The sequence below is a fragment of the Colletotrichum tamarilloi genome, assembly GCF_030869305.1.
Source record: "Colletotrichum tamarilloi strain Tom-12 chromosome Unknown Scaffold_21.1, whole genome shotgun sequence".
Taxonomy (NCBI): domain Eukaryota; kingdom Fungi; phylum Ascomycota; class Sordariomycetes; order Glomerellales; family Glomerellaceae; genus Colletotrichum; species Colletotrichum tamarilloi.
In genome coordinates this window covers 318,212-338,334 of record NW_026849404.1, presented here as the reverse complement: position 1 = coordinate 338,334, position 20,123 = coordinate 318,212, and the positions used below count along the sequence as shown (strand labels likewise).

General features: G+C 53.6%; 8 protein-coding genes across 8 annotated transcripts; 3 read left to right on the top strand and 5 right to left on the bottom strand.

The window, feature by feature from the left end:
• Nucleotides 1-261: 261 nt before the first annotated feature.
• CTAM01_07117 (TBC domain-containing protein) lies at nucleotides 262-3,218 on the top strand (the record flags this gene model as incomplete). Its single annotated transcript, XM_060523142.1, has 4 exons — nucleotides 262-378; nucleotides 503-845; nucleotides 908-3,099; nucleotides 3,156-3,218. 4 exons carry the CDS (start codon nucleotides 262-264, stop codon nucleotides 3,216-3,218), a joined length of 2,715 nt encoding a protein of 904 aa, XP_060382273.1.
• A 797-nt stretch (nucleotides 3,219-4,015) lies between these two features.
• CTAM01_07116 (40S ribosomal protein S8) lies at nucleotides 4,016-4,703 on the bottom strand (the record flags this gene model as incomplete). The annotated part of the gene is made up of 2 exons (XM_060523141.1): nucleotides 4,016-4,572; nucleotides 4,640-4,703. 2 exons carry the CDS (start codon nucleotides 4,701-4,703, stop codon nucleotides 4,016-4,018), a joined length of 621 nt encoding a protein of 206 aa, XP_060382272.1.
• Nucleotides 4,704-7,201: 2,498 nt separating this feature from the next.
• Nucleotides 7,202-8,798, bottom strand: CTAM01_07115 (uncharacterized protein; the record flags this gene model as incomplete). Its single annotated transcript, XM_060523140.1, has 8 exons — nucleotides 7,202-7,731; nucleotides 7,780-7,841; nucleotides 7,894-8,015; nucleotides 8,080-8,331; nucleotides 8,386-8,453; nucleotides 8,510-8,546; nucleotides 8,599-8,618; nucleotides 8,672-8,798. The coding sequence occupies 8 exons, from the start codon at nucleotides 8,796-8,798 to the stop codon at nucleotides 7,202-7,204; spliced, it is 1,218 nt and encodes a 405-aa protein (XP_060382271.1).
• A 718-nt stretch (nucleotides 8,799-9,516) lies between these two features.
• Nucleotides 9,517-9,711, top strand: CTAM01_07114 (uncharacterized protein; the record flags this gene model as incomplete). Its single annotated transcript, XM_060523139.1, has 1 exon — nucleotides 9,517-9,711. One exon carries the CDS (start codon nucleotides 9,517-9,519, stop codon nucleotides 9,709-9,711), a length of 195 nt encoding a protein of 64 aa, XP_060382270.1.
• A 1,166-nt stretch (nucleotides 9,712-10,877) lies between these two features.
• Nucleotides 10,878-11,284, bottom strand: CTAM01_07113 (uncharacterized protein; the record flags this gene model as incomplete). Its single annotated transcript, XM_060523138.1, has 2 exons — nucleotides 10,878-11,171; nucleotides 11,276-11,284. The coding sequence occupies 2 exons, from the start codon at nucleotides 11,282-11,284 to the stop codon at nucleotides 10,878-10,880; spliced, it is 303 nt and encodes a 100-aa protein (XP_060382269.1).
• An 877-nt stretch (nucleotides 11,285-12,161) lies between these two features.
• Nucleotides 12,162-12,686, top strand: CTAM01_07112 (uncharacterized protein; the record flags this gene model as incomplete). Its single annotated transcript, XM_060523137.1, has 2 exons — nucleotides 12,162-12,514; nucleotides 12,572-12,686. The coding sequence occupies 2 exons, from the start codon at nucleotides 12,162-12,164 to the stop codon at nucleotides 12,684-12,686; spliced, it is 468 nt and encodes a 155-aa protein (XP_060382268.1).
• A 346-nt stretch (nucleotides 12,687-13,032) lies between these two features.
• CTAM01_07111 (glutathione-disulfide reductase) lies at nucleotides 13,033-14,756 on the bottom strand (the record flags this gene model as incomplete). Its single annotated transcript, XM_060523136.1, has 2 exons — nucleotides 13,033-14,293; nucleotides 14,482-14,756. The coding sequence occupies 2 exons, from the start codon at nucleotides 14,754-14,756 to the stop codon at nucleotides 13,033-13,035; spliced, it is 1,536 nt and encodes a 511-aa protein (XP_060382267.1).
• Nucleotides 14,757-16,216: 1,460 nt separating this feature from the next.
• Nucleotides 16,217-17,875, bottom strand: CTAM01_07110 (RecQ family ATP-dependent DNA helicase; the record flags this gene model as incomplete). The annotated part of the gene is made up of 4 exons (XM_060523135.1): nucleotides 16,217-17,419; nucleotides 17,475-17,509; nucleotides 17,581-17,699; nucleotides 17,796-17,875. 4 exons carry the CDS (start codon nucleotides 17,873-17,875, stop codon nucleotides 16,217-16,219), a joined length of 1,437 nt encoding a protein of 478 aa, XP_060382266.1.
• Between the last annotated feature and the right edge of the window lie 2,248 nt (nucleotides 17,876-20,123).

Genomic DNA, 20,123 nt, shown 5'->3' with positions numbered 1-20,123 from the left:
CGACGAAAACAGTTCCCAGCAACCAACCCTGCATCATACGTTACGAGATCCAGACTGCAGCACCCGTATCACAAGGTGTTCTTCAGCAGCACAGACGACACAGTCTACAGATTTGCCTAGTGCTGCAGTCCCCCCCCATCTCCATGGACACCAACTAGGTCCTCTAAACAGTCCGACCTCGACCTGGACGCAAGCTATATCACCATACCGCACACACCCACATAGGTCAGCGCAAGTTGACCTACGATTCTTCATTTCGCCATGTCCCAGCCAGACGAGCCTGTCGCGACCGTTTCTCCTGAAGTCACCAAGGAGACCAAAGAGACCAAGGAGAAGAGACTCTCGACTGACTCCGACTCCGACTCTGATAAGGAGAATGTAACGCTCCCCTCATCCTCCCTTGATGCACACATACCTGCTTGGGCCTTCCAAGCTCGACCACATGCCGCAACCGCAGTGCAAACAGGAGAAGAACCACTCGCTGACATGACCGAATAAGCAGCAGGATGCCTTCGAAGATGCCGTTGTCGATGTCGCCGAGGTAGCTGAGGTGCGTTCTCTTACTCAGAGAACGCCCTCCGTCTCCAAACCACCACCCGCCGAGGAAACGGACCCTGAATCCCCGAAAAAGGAGGAGCACACTGAAGAGGACAGGGTGGAAGCACCAGCAGCTCCGCCTTCACCAACACCAGACGATCACTTTGTCGACGAGGACTTTGTGAGCGACCATGAGGACGTGGATATCAAGCGCAAAGCTTCCCCCGTATCCCATCGACTTTCCAATACCTCAAATCTGGACGACGTCAAGCTCGACGACGACCACCCTGCCCCACATGAGGAACCAGGTTTGTTGTTTGGCTGCATGAATTAATTGACGTCTGACAGTAATGCTAATTTTAAACCCAAGAAACGAAAGCCATTAGCCCGGTCGAAGAGAAGCCACTGCCGCCCAAGAAAATATCCATTAGCAGCATCACCGGCGCCCTCCCATCCATGCCATGGTCGCCGCCAGCCGAGCCATCGCCTGCCAAATCTCCCGTAGTCCCAGCTGCACCCCCACCGCAAGCCGCTTCCTCTGCCGCCCTACCACCACCCCCTGGTCCCCCGACCAGGAAGCTCACCAGCCCCTTCTCCTGGCTGTCTCGAAACAGCACAAGCAAGGAGAAGGAGACCTCACCGCCTCCACAGGCCTCTCCTCGTCGAAACACAGCCAGCTCCATCGCAACGTTAACAAGTAACCCAGAGATGTCGCTGGGCAGGTTAGACGAAGAGAAAGAGGGCGGCATCCCGCGACACAGTCTGAAGGACCGCTTCAAGATGGTTCGACTACGGGAAGAGGCCGGCGTCACGCTGCCATCCGACGACGATAAACCTGTGCCGCCCCCCAAGGGATTGGGTTTAATCACACCTCCCGCCCAGAATGGAACCGACAAGGAGCTTGGAGCTGATCAAGCCCCCAAATCGCCTCTCCCAACGACCCCGAACCCGGCGCTGGCACCAGGAACAGTATCTGGTGTATCGGCTGGACCCTCGGACATGTCAGACTCCCAGGTAGACTGGGATCTCTGGCAGTCCGTTGTTTACGAAGGCCCGGCGGTTGTTCAGCGGACCAGCGCCGAGGAACTGAACAAAGCCATTGCCAGTGGTATTCCTAACGCTATCCGTGGAGTAGTCTGGCAAGTATTGGCCCAGAGTAACAATGAAGAGCTCGAGATCATGTACAGAGAGCTAGTGGCCAGGGGAACCGACAAGGAAATCAACAGGAACAGTCATAGCACTGTCAGCTCGAGCAGCAACGGTACTCTCAGCATTCAGAACGACATTGTCAATTCCTCCTCATCATCTGTCCACTCGGAACACTCAGCCGCGAATGGCATGCCTTCCCCTCATGAGAAGAGTGCGGAGACGGTCCTAAAGGCGCAGCAGGCGGCTACGGCGGCGAGACAAAAGAAGCAAAAGGAGGATACTGCCATGCTCCAGAAGTTGGAGAAGACGATTCGACGAGACATGGGTGCGAGAACCAGCTTCTCCAAGTACGCCGCCGCTGCCGGGCTTCAGGAGGGCCTCTTTGGCGTGTGCAAGGCGTATGCCTTGTTCGACGAGGGTGTTGGCTATGCTCAAGGCATGAACTTCTTGATTATGCCCCTTTTGTTCAACATGACAGAGGAAGAAGCCTTCTGCCTGCTGGTCCGGTTGATGAACCACTACCACCTGCGCGACCTATTTATTCAGGACATGCCCGGCCTTCACAAGAACTTGTACATCTTTGAGCGCTTGCTTGAGGATTACGAGCCAGCTTTGTACTGTCATTTGCGCCGCCGCAGCATCTCACCACACCTCTACGCCACACAGTGGTTTTTGACACTATTCGCCTATCGATTCCCCCTGCAACTGGTACTACGCATTTACGACCTGATTCTGTCTGAAGGTCTCTCAGCTATTCTGCGATTCGGTATCGTCTTGATGCAAAAGAACGCCTCCAACTTGCTTGCCATCTCGGACATGCAGCAACTGACGGTCTTCCTCAAAGACAAGGTTTTTGACGCCTACATCGATACCGCACCGAGCGCAGGCAGCATTCTGGAGAACGGCTTCTTTGGAAGCTCAAGCGCCAGCATGGATAAGGAAGTCTACCGCGCCGATCAACTTGTCAGAGATGCGTGTGATCTCAATATCACTCCCGAGATTCTCAAGACCTACACAACCGAATGGGAGGAGAAGACAAAGGCTGAGAAGGACCGTGAGGCCGAGTTGGAAGGGCTGCGGACTGCCAATATTAACTTTGCCGTCAAGGTCCGTAAGCTCGAGGAGCGTGTCGAAGCATACGATAGTGAACAGGCTGCTCTCGCAACTGAGCTGGTCCACACCAAGGTCGAGAACGAAGAACTCAAGGACGAAAATGAGAGTCTCAAGGGCCAGGTCCGTGAGCTGCGAAACGTCATCGAAAAGCAGCCTGAAGAACTCGAGAACGCATGGAAGGCTGAGCGAGAGGATCTCATGAAGCGTAACCTCAAGGTTCACGAGGAGAACGAGAAGTTGGAGAAGGAGATGGCGGAGCTGGAGGAGGAGCTTGTGCAGACCAAGATGCAGTATGCCGAGGTAAGAGCACGCCGCAATGAAATCCATGAAGGATAGTTTGACTAACTCTATTACAGATCAATTCTCAGCACGAGACGCTCAACCGCAAGTGGACAGACCTCAAGCGACAGTTTGCTTGAGGCAGTCTGTGAGGAATACGATCCTGGTAACCCAGAAGCAGAATTCTCTGAATATCTTAATGTACAAAGTAATCATAGCTTCCCATTGAGTATGGAGGTTTGCGTGTGTTTGCTGGCCTAATGCACATCTGGGCAGCCAGCTGGTAGAAGTACGGGCATCGATAAATCAGACAGACCCTTGAGGCGGTCACCGGTTTCTGATATCCCGAGAACCAACACGCTGTAGGAGTGAGCAGAAGCATGCCGGCCTAGACGGGCCAGGAGAAACTGGCTAATAGCCATCCGGTTTTTTATACAAGACTCGTATCAGAGACCAGCTGCTAGGTGAGCACGGAGAAGGGGTTCAAGGCGCATACTCAAGCTTCCGTAGTTAGACTTGACAGCTACAACATCAAATACAGAAAGCATCACAAGGCAATCAGGAGAGTGGATGACAACAGGTGAACAGTGATTACGGCAGGCAAAAACTTGGTGGTATAGTCTTTTTGAGTCTTCCTAATAACCCATATCCGTCTGTGGACTCAGTTGCTTTTCCGAGCCTACATTTCATTGTGAGCTAATCACGCCCCGTGATGGCTCGCCAGACGAGAAAAGCAAAACCTGTTCAACACCAAGAACAACCTAAGAGCCCGATAAAATGTTTTTTTTCATTCCCGTAAACGTGATCCGTGAGAAAGTCACAGTTATCTAGTTTTTCCCCCATCCACATCCACACGCCCACAACGCGCGACGCTGTATCGTTAAGACATGGCTTTCACGCAGCAAACGGGACCACCCTGGTAAACAAGGCGATACGTTTACTTGTGGAGCTTGCGCTGGTAGAAGGCGAGCTCCTCACCCTCGAGGATGTATCCGTCGCAGCGACCGGACTGGCCGGGGCGGGAGGAGACAACGGCGTACAGGCGACCGGCCTCGAACTGCTTCTCGAGAGCGTTCTCGACCTTGCCCTCGGCGGCGTAGCGCTCGGCCTGCTTCTTCTCGACGGACTTGGACTTCTTGGTCTCCTCCTCCTTGACGCCGGCGGCGGCCTGCTGCTTCTGCTGGCGGCGACGGCCGAGGTTCTGGCCGTAGTGGGCCTCGTACCACTGACGGAAGGGGGCGGCGTCGATCTGGACGACGGCGGACTTGGTCAGGGTGTTCGTGCGGACGAGCTCGTTGTTGGAGGGGTGGTAGGCGACGCCGATGACACGGGTCTTGCGGGTGCAGCCCTCGGAGGCCCAGGCGAAGTTACCGGAGTCGAGGCGGAGGGCGCGGTACTTGTGGTTGCCGCCGCGGGTGCGGACGGTGTGGACTCGCTTGGGGCCGATACGGGTGTTGGCACCCTGGCGACCGGCCTCGAAAGCGCGCTTCTTCCCTGTTGAGCAGAAAGGTCAGAACGCATGCTTGATTAGAGCATACGGGCTTTCGATTGTATTACGCACGGTAGTAGGCGCGCTTGGCACCGGAAGCGGAGCGCTTGTGGCGGGAATCTCTCGAGATACCCATGATTGCTTATGCTGCTCATGGAGAAGAAGTTAGCCCATGGGTTCTGGTGAAGTGGTGGACGAGTGACAAAGAAGAAACTTGGTGACCACGAATGATCTTGAAGAGGGGTGCTGGATTGGGAGAGGGGGTGCGAAGTATTTCTTCAATGCCCACCAAGGAGGATATCGCGAAATGCCTTTCTTCTTGCGCTGACGGATGGTGAAAACCAGCGAAAAGAATATTGGAAGATCGTGGGATATCGTCGTCGAGGTAAAGGGTTTCTTGAATTTTCCGCAGTTGCTGTCTCGCTTCGGTAACTAACCTGATGGTTCCTCAGGGGGCAATCGACTGGTGGCTGGCCGGCGTTGGGTGGTTGACTGTCGAGGTTGTCGGGAATGAACTTTTTTCGGGAGGTTGAGGAGATTCGAGAAACAGCACCTGGCAAATTTGGAGTTTGTGCGGGCTCGCTAACCCCACTGGCAAAAGCTGGGAAAAGTGCACGGTCCAGGCTAGGGCATGCTTTTGGCCTGAGGTTTGATGGAAATCAGGGGTTTTCTCATTGGCCGGTTGTGATTGGTCGCGGCTTTCTCGCGGGGGAGTTCCTCGGTGAAGAACTCTGACCGAGGTTGCTTCACCGAAGGTCTCTACTTTTCCTCTTAATAAGGCACCTCGACCGGACTTTGCCTTCGATTGCCTGGTGATAGATATCATGCCGACAATCGACAACAGAAAATTTATGCCGGACTGCTTTTTTGGAGTTTGTTTGCCTTCCAACTCTAATCGGCAAAACAACACGGCGCCTTCTCGAGATCGACGACTGCCATCGGAACCAACGGCCAAAACTAAACCAACTGCCGGTCAAGTATTTGAAGCAAGCTAGTAGTGTCAACGCATCATTGCAGAGCTTACTTCCACAGCATCAAAGGGTCGACACGCAATCTTCCCGGCTGAACCTCAAGGGATCCTTCTTCACTTCAATCGAGACGCCCCCATGTTGGAATCGTTTCTCCTCGTGCCTTTGGTGGCCTCTCGCAGCTAGGTAGCCTCACGATAGGAAAATCAAGTGAAGTGTAAACATGATGACTTGTGAACATTCGGCAGTGTACACGGCCACTTGTGAGGATAGGTCACCACGTGTGAGAAGGTTCTTGGGCCAGGCCTTTCTATCTCTACCAACCTTTTCTTTTGCCTTTCACGATATGCGCGCGGGTGGCGGGTGAGGGCGCTTCAGATCGTGACTTCCGCCAAGACGGAGATGCCAGAAAGCCTAATGGCATACCAAAGCAATTGATTGGAAGAAAGCTAGAGAGCATCTAGTCGAGGGCGGGGGGCGTGACAGCCAATCCGACTCTTGGCCGTGTTCTAGACTTACCACAAGTCTGACGCTTCTCACGTTTCCAGACCAATTCAAGAATCCGATTCTCGTGCGTCAAATACCCATATTCGATATGGACAATATTAAGAGACGTAACCCTCGGGGACCTTGGCGATCGGCGCCTGACTTTGCGTCTGCATATCATCACCTCCCTGTTCCTACGACCCTGTCTTCATAGTCGAGGCAGGCAAAAGATGGGAAGGTTTACTGTGGCATCTCAACCCAATCGCCCATTTACTTCTGTCAGACATGACCAAACATGACAGCAGATTGCACTCTACGATCGGTTTGGACTCATTCATCCCATGTTTATCTATCTCTGGCCAAGAATTGTGCAATTGTTTTTCTTGTCAAACAGAGACACACACACTAGAGGGCAAGGGAAGGCTCATCTGCATCTGTAACACCCAAAGACGCGAGTTCAAAGGCCGGCGTTCATCGGGTCCGGGATCTGCTCTGTAATGGTCAATAGCCGGAGCTTTTTTCCACGCCGGGCCTCACGGCATATCCGGCCTATACGTGTTCCCTGCCTTATTGACAACCACCAACCCCCCCCCCCCCCCCCCCCCCCCCCCCCCCCCCCCCCCCCCCCCCCCCCCCCCCCCCCCCCCCCCCCACGCCCACACCCCCCCCCACCCCCCCCCCACCCCCCCCCCACCCCCCCCCCCCCCACCCACCACCCCCCCACCCCCCCCCCCCCCCCCGGCCCCGCCTGGGAAAATGTCGGATCTCTCACGCATAGACTGTGTCATGAAGAGACAAACTGCTCACACCAAGCTCTTGACAGCCCATAGAACATCCGGACCGCTTTGCGATCCGCCGACAGTGCCTTGTGCGGTTTCCGGATCACCAAGTAGCGGCAAGAATGCCCAGAAACGGATAAAATTCGCTGGACTAGGAAACACCAGGAATTGAAAATCTTGAACTCGTGAAGAAGTGAATTGGCCTATTCTACTGTAGGCAATGTATCGCGCAGCGACCTCAAAAAAGGGGGCCGTAGACAGCCAAAGTTGGCGTGCCTCTATGCCAAGTGCTTGTTTTATATACATTAATGTAGTCGCCGAAGCTCTTCCAGTGGCTTGCGTATGTACTAGGTAAAAAACCATCAAGAAGCCTGCTCAAGCGTCGTCACGCTCGGGTGCGATCAATCATCAGATATCCAGCCTGTGCCGTCGCGGATGTTTCCGATGTTCCCTCGACTTTTCCGCCTGGCCATTGGCCGTCCCGCGGGGAAGTATGGATCTTCCATCACGTATTGTGACGGTGTCATCTGTAGTTGCGATGAAGGAATGTCGTTCTTCACCTTGATGATGCCCATCTCTACGCTGTGTGCTAATGATGGTTTGTCGAGGTCCAGGGGTAGGATATTCTCCATACTCTCAGTAGTCGCACGTGTTGAAGTCCCGTAGGAACTCGAGCTGACGGAGAGTTTTCCACCGGCCTTCCCCTGCGTTGCTCGTGCATACGCATTTTGGCCCAAGTATGGCTTCGATCCGCCTATCGTCGTTCGCTGATTGGGATAGTATACTTTGGAGTATTTTCCCGTCGACAGGCCGAGGGCCTTATTGAGGACAGGGAAACGGGCTATCAACGGTCGTAAAGATGGAACGCCGGAGCAAATGATCAAGGCACAGACTTCGACTTCTGACCAGAGTAAGGGGTCGGCGACCAAGACTACGAGAATTAGCTAGTGAATGATAACGGGAAGTGAAAATGACCTACAAGTGACGTCGCGGTCAAAAGCATTGATGTAGCTCACTCTGATGACGGAAATGACACAGACCCTAATCCTGTTAGTTGCTTGTCCCGAAGATGGAGGCGATCACAGGAACTCACAATAAACCCAGGGACAACATAACGATGACCCCGACTCGCTTTGCCATCGGAAGTTGCAGTTTCCAGACAGTCGGGATTGGTTGAATGAACAACACCAAGTCTGTCAATAGTTTGATGACGAACTGGCTCGAGTTAGCTGACTGGCGCGCACCACTTCATATTACCTCCCTTCCAAGTCAAACTTACAGCAGAGTAGTAGAAGATGGTCAAATCCAGACATGTTCCTGGTACGGACGGTGTCCAAGCTCTTTCGATGGGAGTGCATCTGAAGATGACGACGGCAGTCTCTTCAATTCCCTCTGCGAGCAGCAAAACGATGAGAAACTTGTTTATGCGCTGGTAGACCTGATCAGGGAGCAGCCGAAGGTAAAGAACTGCGAAAGACATTTTTACGGTCACAAATGCCCAGATGTATGTGAGTTGTGTGACGACTTGGAACTGCAGATGGTTTGTCAGTGCGGATCGAGGAAAGTCTCTTTTGGTGTTTTCTACCTTTAGGAATTCGGCAAAGTCTGACTTCGAAACGTCTTGAAAGTGGGAGCCCAAGCCCACGCCGGTCACTATTCGAGATTAGTTTGAAGTTCCTCTCCAGCCTTCAAAAATGGTGGCAACTTACTGGCAAGAATTGCACTGCATAGTGCCATGGCGAGAACCTGTTCATGTTTAGCAAGCAATTTCCTCCCAATTTCTATCGTGGCTTCATACCCAGCTGATGAGCACGAGTGCTAGAAATGGTCAGCATGATAGTCGCGATAGTTCATCAGTCGTTGATACTCACTGTCATCCCAGCCCAAGCTCCGTAGTAGGACACTTCGTACAAAGGTCCTCATCACGACTGTCAGCGTGATAAAAGTCATCAGCATGATGGTCACGCTCGCCGTTTGAGCGACCTTTGTGTCCGCCATTTTTGCCGATGGTTACATTCAGGTCGTGGGTGCCTCTCGATGGACCTCAAGACAGCGGGGGGGCGGAATAGATATTCACAGTCCGACATAGAAGACCGGAGTGAAGGGTGACAGGATGGACCATGACTGATAGGTGGTCCCCTACGTATGTATGTGCTTGACATAGCCCATAGAACTCTGATGCATTGGACACACACTACGAATGCGAACCCAATCCCGGTCCTTCCACTGCTGTCTGATCTCTTCAGCGATGTCCCCAGACGACTTTGTCGAGATAGTCTGAAGAAAGAGACGGACTGGGCATCCAGAACGGGCACCCGGGGTCATGCGTGTGCGGTAAGGGTGCGGATGGCCACCCGAACAGAGGCATGCTTCATTGTGAACCTCGTTCGATGCCAGCTGTCTGGGACGAGCATAGACTTTCCACGGATGGACTGGTGAAGAAATCTACTTGCGAGCCCCTTGTTTGGAGGTTAAACTTCCAACAGCCAAGTTTCAAAGTTCAAGGGCTGGTTGATCGCCGCAAGGAAGGCCGTTCAGAACATCAGGCTCTGCTGCAAGATGGCCCACGGATCTGTGAGATCCAGTGGTGTGATTGGTAGGGCGAGACGCGAAGCCCAACGGCTTGAACCCGTCGATGGGTCGCCCTTGCGACTACCCACAGGGGAATCCGGGGAAGGCGAATCGGGTCGCGGAGCCTTGCTGCGTGGATTAGGTCATGCATACATATGTCCTTCAAAGGGCTGGCGAGCCGTGCTCTCTGCCCGTCAAGGCAATCCAGAGGAAATTCGAGAACACCTGTGTATGCCTGCCGAGAGGTGTACAATCAATGACTCGTCCGTACATCGGAAAAGGTGTGGATAGCTGTTCATGTCCGAATCTGCCAGTCAGCTATAGCCCCAAACTCTACTAAGGACCTCAAATAGCCTGATGCTAGAGCAGTGCAATAGCCATGCTCGTGTGATCCAATAGCATCCAACTTAATTAGCCGTGTAGCATTCCGAAAGTCGTATATTCGAGAGACTTGTCCAGGAAAGCTTGGCCAGGCGTAGCCGCTGTGGCCATGAGACGACAGAACACCGACCTCTTGGGAGCCTCTTCCTAGGCCGCGTTAGGAAATTCTAGCGGCGAGGCCATTGGTCAAGCCCCGTGTTGCTCCATGTTGGTCGTCTAAAACAACAGAAGAGCCACGAGCTGGCTATGACAAACTTGTCTGTGCGGGTTTCTATGTTCCGAATGACCCATTTACTAGTTATGACCAGAACAGACTAGTCAGGCAAACGATTCATCGTGAGAAGGTCGGTTTGTTTACGGAGGAAACGCTGCCTCATTGCATTCTGGGTCCGCTTGGTTGAGGCACTTGCGCTCCCCGAGCCGCTGTTTGATGTGCTCTCTGGGCAACTTGAACACGATCGGTGACTATCTGGCCATGATACTGCCAAACATTTCAGTCTCCTCCCGCGACGAACACAACAACGGCAGAACGACGGAAAATCGTGATGAGATGGATCTTCCGGTGAAGTGGACAACGGCATGTGGGAAAAGTGCGGTCTCCGCTAGAATCGCGGCGTGTTGTGTGCCAGAGGCATTTCGTGTGGTGGGTTTCAGTATCTACGCCGCGGTGAATCCCGACAGCTCGGGGCAGTCCCGATGTTGAGTGTGAGTGGGCGGGAGCCGAGTAAGCGCCGTTGCGCCGTTGCGCCGGCATCGTCGTAATGGAACAATACAAGCGGTTCGAATACCCTCCCACACGCCGGGAGGCAGGAAAGGGTAGCCTGTTTAACGGCCACGGCTTTGATGTCTGTAATGTGTTCTTGTTGGTGCATGGTCAGTAGACGAGAACGAAGAGTGGCCTGAGAGGCTCAGCTTCTTCGAGGCGGCATTACTGACTCGCTGTTTATTTGTGGACGAAGCGAAACTCATCTCATGTTTCGAGACAAGAAACGTCACAGCTCACGAAGACGTTGCTGAGATCTCGTTTTGGCAGGGCCAATGCAAGGGATCCAGGCGTTCAGGAAGCCATCATACGAGTCTTTTTGTCACAGAGCCGCCGTTCAGGCGGAAAGGCCGTTTATACTTTTACTGACAAGGTGCCGCTTGTTTGCAAAGATGGGCGATGAGAGTTTGCATGCAGTTGTTGACAGCGGCGGCGAGCCAAGGCGCCGGGCCATCAGTTGCCTTCAGAGACGTCGGCCGACGGGAAGCTATCGGACTTGGAGGCTGAGAAAAACGTATCCATGTGTTGAAGTCTGCGTCAAAAGTCAAAGTCATGATTGCCGAGTGGATGGGACAAACACGGCCACCAAATGTGATTGTCTGATGAGATGACGAGTCCCTCGACTCGAACTTAATTCCGCCTTGCCGGCGATATTTCTATGCTGCCAAGCAGTACAAGTAATCATCTACAGACAATCGGCACACCTATTTAGGTTGGCGGCAGGAGTGGGAGGGTTTGAGACGATGCGAATAAGACTGACATTGATCATCAAGAGGGAGTAGGGCTTCCTCTGCCGGTTGGCTAGTTGTCTGCGGCTGAAAGGCCCTGGAAAAGAAGGGTCTTCCGGTCGTTGGCCCTTCTGATCTGTCGAATATTACTGATCATGAAGACAACGCAACGGGTGATGTGGGCCAGAACGGTCCAGAAGATATCGTCAGTGTCAACATAGTGGATGCCAGAGCCCGTCGGTGGGTGGTTTTGAGTTGCCGGCGGGACAAGACGTCGACCGGTCCTACCTTCCCTTCTATATCGAAATTGGGCCAGTCATTCCTGCTGTTGGCAGACAAGACGTCCATGCCTCCTCCATCCAATGTAGAGGACTGAGTCGATCGTGACACCCGAAGAGGGCTGGCAGCTTGGTGTTGTGGACAGGAAAGAGACGATCTCAGAATGGTGTTTTGAAGTTGTTCCAGAAGGAAAGAAGTTCGCGCCGGCCCCACCCACCGGTCCCTTCCTTCCCCAGAAATACCACCTGCCTCGGAGCCATTCCCGTCGATCTCCCTCTCCACCCACAGGGGTTCCTTCCGTCTTTCCTGGAGAATTGCCCGGTGAAGCACTTACACGACCACGGTTTGCTGCCACCACTGCATCGTCAAACTTCACCTTGCTTCATCACACCCTCATTCAGCTCTGCCTCACCCTCGGGTTTTCCTAAGATCGATCCAAACAAACAGAAAGATTGTATGCTTCCTTGGTATGTAAAACAATCTTCATGGAGAGTCCGTCTAATGCACTCTCTCCTTGCGGGTAGACGCTGACTTCTTTCTTTCTTGGTCTTGCAGCAATTTCCTTTGGCGACCAGAATTCCTACGAAAACCACCTCACACCCAAAAGACACCTAGCTACGCACACTTGCACCAACAACAATGAAGCCTACACTCTGCATCGCAGCCTTTGCTGGCATGGTCAACATTGCGGCTGCCGCAAGCCCTCCTGCCTGCCTTCTCGCGGCCGTTGGACAGCAGCCCAAGGTCTCTTCGATCGATGACATGTGCACCGACTTCATGTCGGCCATGCTTGGCAACTTGACCAGCGTTTGCCAGGGCGACAACCTCAAGGAGGCCTACAAGTCTTACGCATCTACGTGCGCTGAAATCGGCGTCAAGGTTGCTGACCTGCCCTCGGCCTCTACTACGAGCGCCACCCCTGCCTCGACCCCGGAGGCTCCAGGTAGCCCCGACCCTGATGCTACCTCAGCGCCGTCGTCAGCCACTCCGACGTAAGTACTTTCCTGCCGACTTATCGTTAGAAATTTTAGACTGACGCAAGGTAACAGCGATGGCCCCCAAGAGTCCAAGCCCAGCGCTGCTGGTGCTATTGCTCCTCATGCCGTTCTCTTCACTGTGCTTGGTCTTTCTGCGACTGGCCTCGTCAGCATAGTATTCCTGTAGGGGAAACCAAGTTGCGCCAAAACACAAGCGAGCATATGATTTCTTTGGAATTCGGCATTACATTCGTGGTCAAACAGCACACGAATTCTCAGGCATTCGTCTCAGGCCAAATATCGACAGATGAATTGTGGTAACACAGGACAACCAATGTTACTTCAGGGCTAGGCGGCAGGAAAATGGACATTTGCCATAGCTGGCGGCGTTTCGGATGAAAAGGAATTGATGAACCACCTCACGAAGAGCGTTGGCGTTCAAGGACAAGGCGTGAGATTAAAGTTGAAATTTTACGAATTGGTATCTTTTCCTCCTCTTCTAAGTCTTACTAGACCTCTCTCTATGCATCTCTCTATTTCAGCGTGACCAGCTCTTCGGCGCTAGTTGGGTGAATGGCAACACAGCTGTCAAAGTCCTTCTTGGTCGCGCCCATCTTCACAGCAACACCGAAGCCCTGGAGCATCTCTCCGCTGCCAAGACCAGCAATGTGCAGACCGACAACCTTCTCCTCGGGGCCGGCGACAACAAGCTTGTAGGCGGTGGGGCCCTTCTCTTCAGGCTCCATCATGGCGTAGTACATGGCGGTGAAGCTGGTCTTGTAGACCTTGATGTTGTCCTTGCCATACTTCTCAATGGCCTGGGGCTCAGTAAGGCCAATGCTACCGACCTCGGGGTGGGAGAAGACAACGGAGGGGATATTGGAGTAGTCGAGGTGCGCCTTTGCGTACTCGGCGCCGCCGAACAGGCGCTCGGCCAGACGACGACCAGCAGCGATAGCGACGGGGGTCAGCTCGACCTGGCCGGTGACGTCACCGAGGGCGTAGATGTTGTCAATGTTTGTGTTTTGGTACTCGTCGACGGGGATGTATCCCTTTTCGTTGAGCTTGAGGCCAATCTCCTCGAGGCCAATATCCTTTGTCGCGGGCGTGCGGCCAATGGCCCAGATGAGGTGGTCGAAGCCGCCCTCAGAGGTCTCCTTTCCGTCGGCGTCCTTGTAGGTGATTGTGAGCTTACCGTCGGCGTCCTTTTCGACTTTGGTCGGCTGCGACTTCTTGTGCAGGTTGACGCCCAGGCGCTCGTACTCCTTTGTGACGGTCTCCTGGATCAGGGGGTCAAAGGTGCGGAGGAAGGTGTCGTGGCGGATGAAGAGGTGGGTTTCCGAGCCGAGGGCGTTGAACATGCCGGCGAACTCGACGGCGATGTAGCCCGCGCCGACGAGGGCCACCTTCTTGGGCTGCTTCTCAATGTCGAAGAAGCCGTCCGAGTTGGTGCCGAGCTCGGCGCCGGGGATGGTGGGCGGGATGGTGGGGTTGCCGCCGACGGCGACGAGGATCTTCTTCGCCTTGACGAGGGTCTTTGTGCCGTCGTCGAGGGTGACCTCTGCCTCGTTGCGGGAGGTGAGCTTGGCCCAGCCGTGGAGGTACTCTACATTGTCGTTCTTGAGGTTGCGCTCGTAGATGCCGTTGAGGCGCTTGATGTAGGCGTCGCGCTTGGTCTTGAAGGTGGGCCAGTCAAAGGGGGCTGTCTCGTTGACGGAGAAGCCGTAGGATTTGGCTTGGTGGATCGTCTCGGCGATGGCGGCGGCGTTGAAGGTGACCTTTTTCGGGACGCAGCTGTAGCAAGGAGGAGGGGGGGTTAGCATGAGCTTGCTTGTATTTGTTTATTGTTTTTTTCTGCTTGAATCCCCCGACAGGGAGAGAGAGCGAGAGAGCGAGAGAGAGAGAGAGAGAGAGAGAGAGAGAGAGAGAGAGAGAGAGAGAGAGAGAGAGAGAGAGAGAGAGAGAGACTGAGGTATACTTACCCAACGTTCACGCAGGTTCCTCCCAGCCTGGCGCCCTCGACGATGAGGGCCTTTGCGCCGAACTGGCCGCAGGCTTTACGCGCCGAGGCGAGGCCGCCGCTGCCGCCGCCGATGACGAGGTAGTCGGTCTCCTTTGTGATGGGAGCCATGGTGCGCGCTGTGGAAGAGAGGTGCCTCTGTATGGATACGAGTCGTGTGGGTGCTGCTGCTGCTGCTGCTGCTGCTGCTGCTGCTCGTGATGCTGCTGCGGTAGATGTGCGGTAGAGGGCTTGCATGGGGAGCTGAATCGCGGGGCGAAGGAAGCAGAGCGAGGAAGAGGGGGAGGGGGGCAGAGTAAATAATCGATTTCCGATATGTACGGTGGTGGGGCCGATTTGAGTGACGTCTTATATGCTTCTAGATGCGCAACTTCCTACGCTACCGGTATCTGACAAATGCAGCTTATAGTATGGTGCGTGTGTGCATGTACACGTGTGTGGCACGACGGACGCGGAAATGGGTTTATGGTGGGATGGAGCTGATGTAAGTTTTTTTCTTCTCTCTCGTGTCCAGGACCTCGGCGGCGTTTGTTGCTGTTCGGCGAGTCGGGAGGGAGTGAGTCTGTGGATTGGGGGAGATCTCAAATTAAGCGTACCGGGGTTGGTCGGTTGCGCGACACGTCAGGGTAGGTATTCCTATGGCTGCTCTAGAACAATGGATGGATGCGTGTGTGTGACATGTGTATCTGTATCTGTAGGCTTAGTGTAGTGTACGGAGTACGGAATAGTGTGGTGAGGTGGTGCTGTTGTCCAAAAGCGTTGTTGAACAGAAAATGGAATAGGTATGCATGGGGATGAATCATCACCAATCAAGCGCCCATGTTCACAACAAAAAAAAAGGGGTCCCCGCTGGAGAAAGCCGTGGAATTGGGCTTGATAACTAAGCACCGTACAGCTGAAGCCCGGCGGGCATCTCCCCAAATACGCAATTGTTGCAGCTTGCAGGGTTTATTTTTCTTTCTCCGGTGTCCAATCTGCGAATGATGAAGAAGAGAACCATCAACCATCGTCCGTCATCCGTCATAAAAAAAAAATGTGACAAATTGACGTAAACAGGGTCATTATTCCAAATGCAACCCCCGTCTGCTGGAGCTGACCTCGGCCGAGGTACGTAGGTACATCCACGACAGTCCCAGTCCTTCCCTCGCCGTCCTCGACCCGGCACGGGAGCTAAGCCGGAAGCTTCGGTGGGAAAAAGTATGACTTTGAGCCGGGCAACTTACCAACTTACCAAGCAGACAAGGTATTCAATATCTCCAAAATCATTAGTATCTAACTGAATATGGATAGTCAACCGTGGCTCTGTCGGATTTCTAGACGGCCTTTTCCAGTTTAATAACTGGCACCTAAGGTGATTGGCCTGATGCATCCAGACGTCATTAATAATTGCTGGTCCTGAATTGTAGCGCAACCTCGGACTAGTGACTTTAGCCTCAGAATTAGATCGTCAACTCCCACCAGGGTGAAGCTCAACACTTGTAAGCTTGGATATGTAGGTCCCAAAACATGGGGAATTATTAGAATCATGATAATAAGCCCATCGAGTGAAACTTCCACCGCCAATTCATTTAAGTCTCCGTAAGTCTGCCACAGGCCAGCGGTAAAATGCGTCTCATCAATCATGTATTTCATTGTTTCCTTTTGCTGTTCGGCAGCCGGTAGCGGGGTATCATATTGGACCATAACCATCCTCATCCTCAGTATTCATCGTAGTAACCGTCGTACTCGCCAATCTGAGCCTGAGTACTGACCCATTCCTCATCCGCCAAACCGCGCATCATCCGCCTCTGGAGAGCCTGGGCATCTTTGTGCCAGTCACAGGCAAAGTCACAGTTTGGCGTTTCGCTCTCGCCAAAATATCTACAAATCTGCGCATGCCGACAGGCCGTTGTGTCTTCGCAATAAAGGGCGAGTTTCTGCAGGCTCTTGGCCTGAGCCTCCCAGTTCGATCCATCGCGGTTCCCTTTTCTGATCATACTCTGTACGCGTTCCAAGTCTTCTCGGCTGTAGTACAGAAAACAGAAACTTGCGTTCCCGTCCCTGCCTGCGCGGCCTGCCTCTTGGTAGTAACCTTCAAACGACTTGGGCAACCGCCAGTGTACAACAAACCGGACATTGTTCTTGTCAATGCCCATGCCAAAGGCTGTCGTGGCCACGATAATATCGTAGCCAGGCTCATTGTTTACCCAGCGGGCCAGCGTTTGTTCCTTCTTTTCCTTGGTAAGCTTCGCGTGGAAGGGCATCGCGCCTACACCTTCGTCTCTGAGTGCCGCCGCAAGTGACTCGCACTCATCTCTTGATATGGTGTATATAATTCCAGAGACGTTGTCCAGGCGCTCTCCACCGGCCTCCAACTCTGACTTGCGCGGCTCTGTTTTTCTCCTCTCGTACACCCCACGTATCCAAGCTAGAAAGTTAGATAGGCGATCGTCCTCCTGGTCTTTGGTGTATCGGATCTCAATGTGTAGATTGGGCCGATGAGCAGTCATGACGAAACTCTTCAGCCTTTCAGGTTGCTCTAGGAGACCAAGCGTCTTAAGCAGATCCTGACGAACCGTGGGATTTGCTGTTGCCGTCAAGCATGTGATGGGCACCTTGGGAAACGTCTCTCGAAACCATGAAAGCTTTTTGAAGTCTTTCCGAAAATCGTGACCCCATTCTGAGATGCAATGAGCCTCGTCGACTGCAATGCGTGCCAACTCACACTGCTCATGGACCAGCTTGATCCGTCTCCTGAAGGAATCCCCTGAGCATAGCTCCGGTGTCACGTAAAGTAGTCTGATGCGCGGATGGCCACTAGCGAGATCCTGATTGATGCGATCTCGTTCAGCGGGCGGCGTGTTGCTGTTGAGGGAGCTGGCATCGATGCCCGCCGATCGCAGTGCTTCAACCTGATTCATCTGACGGAGCTGTCAGCTGTCGCGCTTGAGTAAGGCTGTAAGGTATACCCCTCACCATGAGACTGAGCAGTGGCGAAACGACAATGGTGACTGCCGCAGTGAGATCACGTTAGTTGACGACGACGCGTGCATGCGAGCTCGGAGCAGTTTCGGGTACTTACTCCCTTGGTCAATGCAGGCAGGGAGTTGGAAGCAAAGACTTTTGCCGAACGACGTCGCGGCCTGAACGAAGACATCGTGACCGTCCAGGGCAGCAACGATGATTTCACGCTGTTGGGGCCTGTGGCGGATTTGTCAGTCGGTGTTGCGTGATCACGGGTACGTGCCATGAATGTAATTTGTGAACTCGGCGATGGGACGAGGAATAGTTCTTCACCTGAAAGTCGACTTGTTGAACTGGCGTCTGAGAGTGAAGTCTATATCAACGCATGAGTTGGAGCGCGACAGAGGAGGCATGATGGCGATGCGTTGTCGAGAGTTGATGAGGGGTGTCGTCCTGACGTGAACAGGACTGGTGTCTTAGTCTCGATGGGGTTATGCTTGGCCGAGCTTCTGGACTGCTTCTATTGCAGGGCACGGAAGCATAAGGTTGCACTAGACCAAGAAGAGGGCCGGATGTGGTCATGATCGAGCTCGGGTCCGGAGGTGGTCCGTCAGGCGTCAGGCCTTTGGTGGGCCTTGGAAAGCCGGCCTGTCCGAATACCCTCAGACGGGAAGCGGAGCGAGAACTTCGGCTTTATCAGTGGGTGTACCTTGTGCGCACAGGCAGACCATAAACCGATCAATTGGGTCGATGTGAGAATTCCGAAAGATTCTGATAGACGTACGGATACCTAGACCAAGTGGCTGCTGTCACGCGTGGCTGTGCTTCTTCAAAAGAGAGGCAAGCAAGGGCATGGAGATGCAGACCGGGTTCATGGAACGAAGCTACGAACGGACAACAGATTCAGAAATGGATCTCAGGGCTGACCAATGGCATGGAGGCCTAAGGCTGCAAGGGTGGCAGAAGTGACATTTCCTTTGCTGCGTTTGTTGTCGAGACTCAAGGGCACATACGAACCTACAGATATGGGTACTATACTCCGTACTCGTGCCCGCCCCCACTTTTTTGGGCATTCGGGACTCATCACCCACTTCTGAGGCCTGGCGAAGGAAGCGGAACAGATCATCGGACCGTGGGTGACATACTTCGTAGGCTGATTCCCTGAATATCAATGGATAATTGCCTTTCTTTTTCTCCGGCTCGTAACAAGAAGCAGGGACAACTGCAGGAAGGAGTCGCCAAGACCAGAACACGGAGCAGGTAAAGTAAGAAGGTGAACGGGGTAACCGTTGCCGCTGTGGATACAATTGACAGGAGTGCTCCGCGTACTTGCTTCCGCTTCACTCGGGGTCAATATGAGGCGATTCGAGGGGTGATGTTTGCACAGGTAGAGACAAAATGAGAAACAAGCGACCAGTCCCCAGTCTCCAGACCAAACTTCTCGGCCATTTCCTATTTCAGCAAGCTTCGCAAATGATGCTCTGCTGTCAACATTGCGCAACCCGGGCCACCCCTTCCCGTCCAGCTGGGACATTGAGGACTACTAGGCAAGGCAGGGGATGGAGAGAAAAACGCTTGACCCCGTATAACATAACTATTACTCGATATAGCACGGAACGGGAATCACGTAGGAGGTCAGGACTCAGCAGGAAATAATCATTGCCGGCGGGATACCTACGCTACCTCTTTGTCGAACAGTCGACCCCAAGGCCAGCATCGGTAGGATCACAGACGGCGCATTGTGCAGCGGGCGCGCTTTTCCCAAGCAGTGAAGGTTCTCCCAGACTCCCACGGTGGGCTCGCTCGGGCTAAGCGTCAGTGTTACGGAATGGGGGCCATTGCTCGCTGATTCAGGGCCACGTTGTGATGAATCGCACACAAACATTCGCCGGTATCTGGCACGGTGCCAAGGTGTGTGTGTGCCTGTCGTGAATTTGGTCCCATTCTGTGGGAATGCCGCAACCACCCAATTGGGTGGATTGAAACGAGGGCCGGATCTCCAATATCGTTACCTCCGGACGATGATCTTTCCACACAGTAGTGAAGAGAAGCGCGGGGCTAATGGTCTTCATGACCGTGGTCGAGGAGCGCTGTGGGTAGCAAGGGCAAGGCGAAAGGCAAACTTGGAAGGGATTTCCGTGCTTATTCCCAGCAGACTTTGCCTTGGAATTGACGCTGGGCGGCATGTCTGACAGGCCGTTGGAACACACGGCCTCAGATCTGCAAGAGGAGTCTTATTCTTGCCTTAGCTTAAATCTCAACGATGCAGATGCAGATGCAGATACCGAGAGAGATGCCTACACTACGGATGGATATTAGCAGAACCACCCCGATCAACACATAGATGCGCCCAATAGCTCGTCGTAGAGTACAGACCCAAGTGCCTGTGCTCTGTACTCCGTATTCCGTACGGATATGTACGTACGAAACCACGTTGTACAATACTGGAGCTTCTCCCCTTCTCGTCATCGCTTCTCGGGTTCCGTGGATTGATACGAACTATCCCGACTCTGTAACACCCTAGTAGCGAACTGGATGTGTTCGTTTCCAATTGTCCTTAGGCTAGCCTGTCGCGCCTCTTGATTCAAAGTTCATCTCAGCAACAAAAAACCTGGCCGCCAGGGATCATTCGATGGCGAGATTGAGTGCGGGTGAATGTGG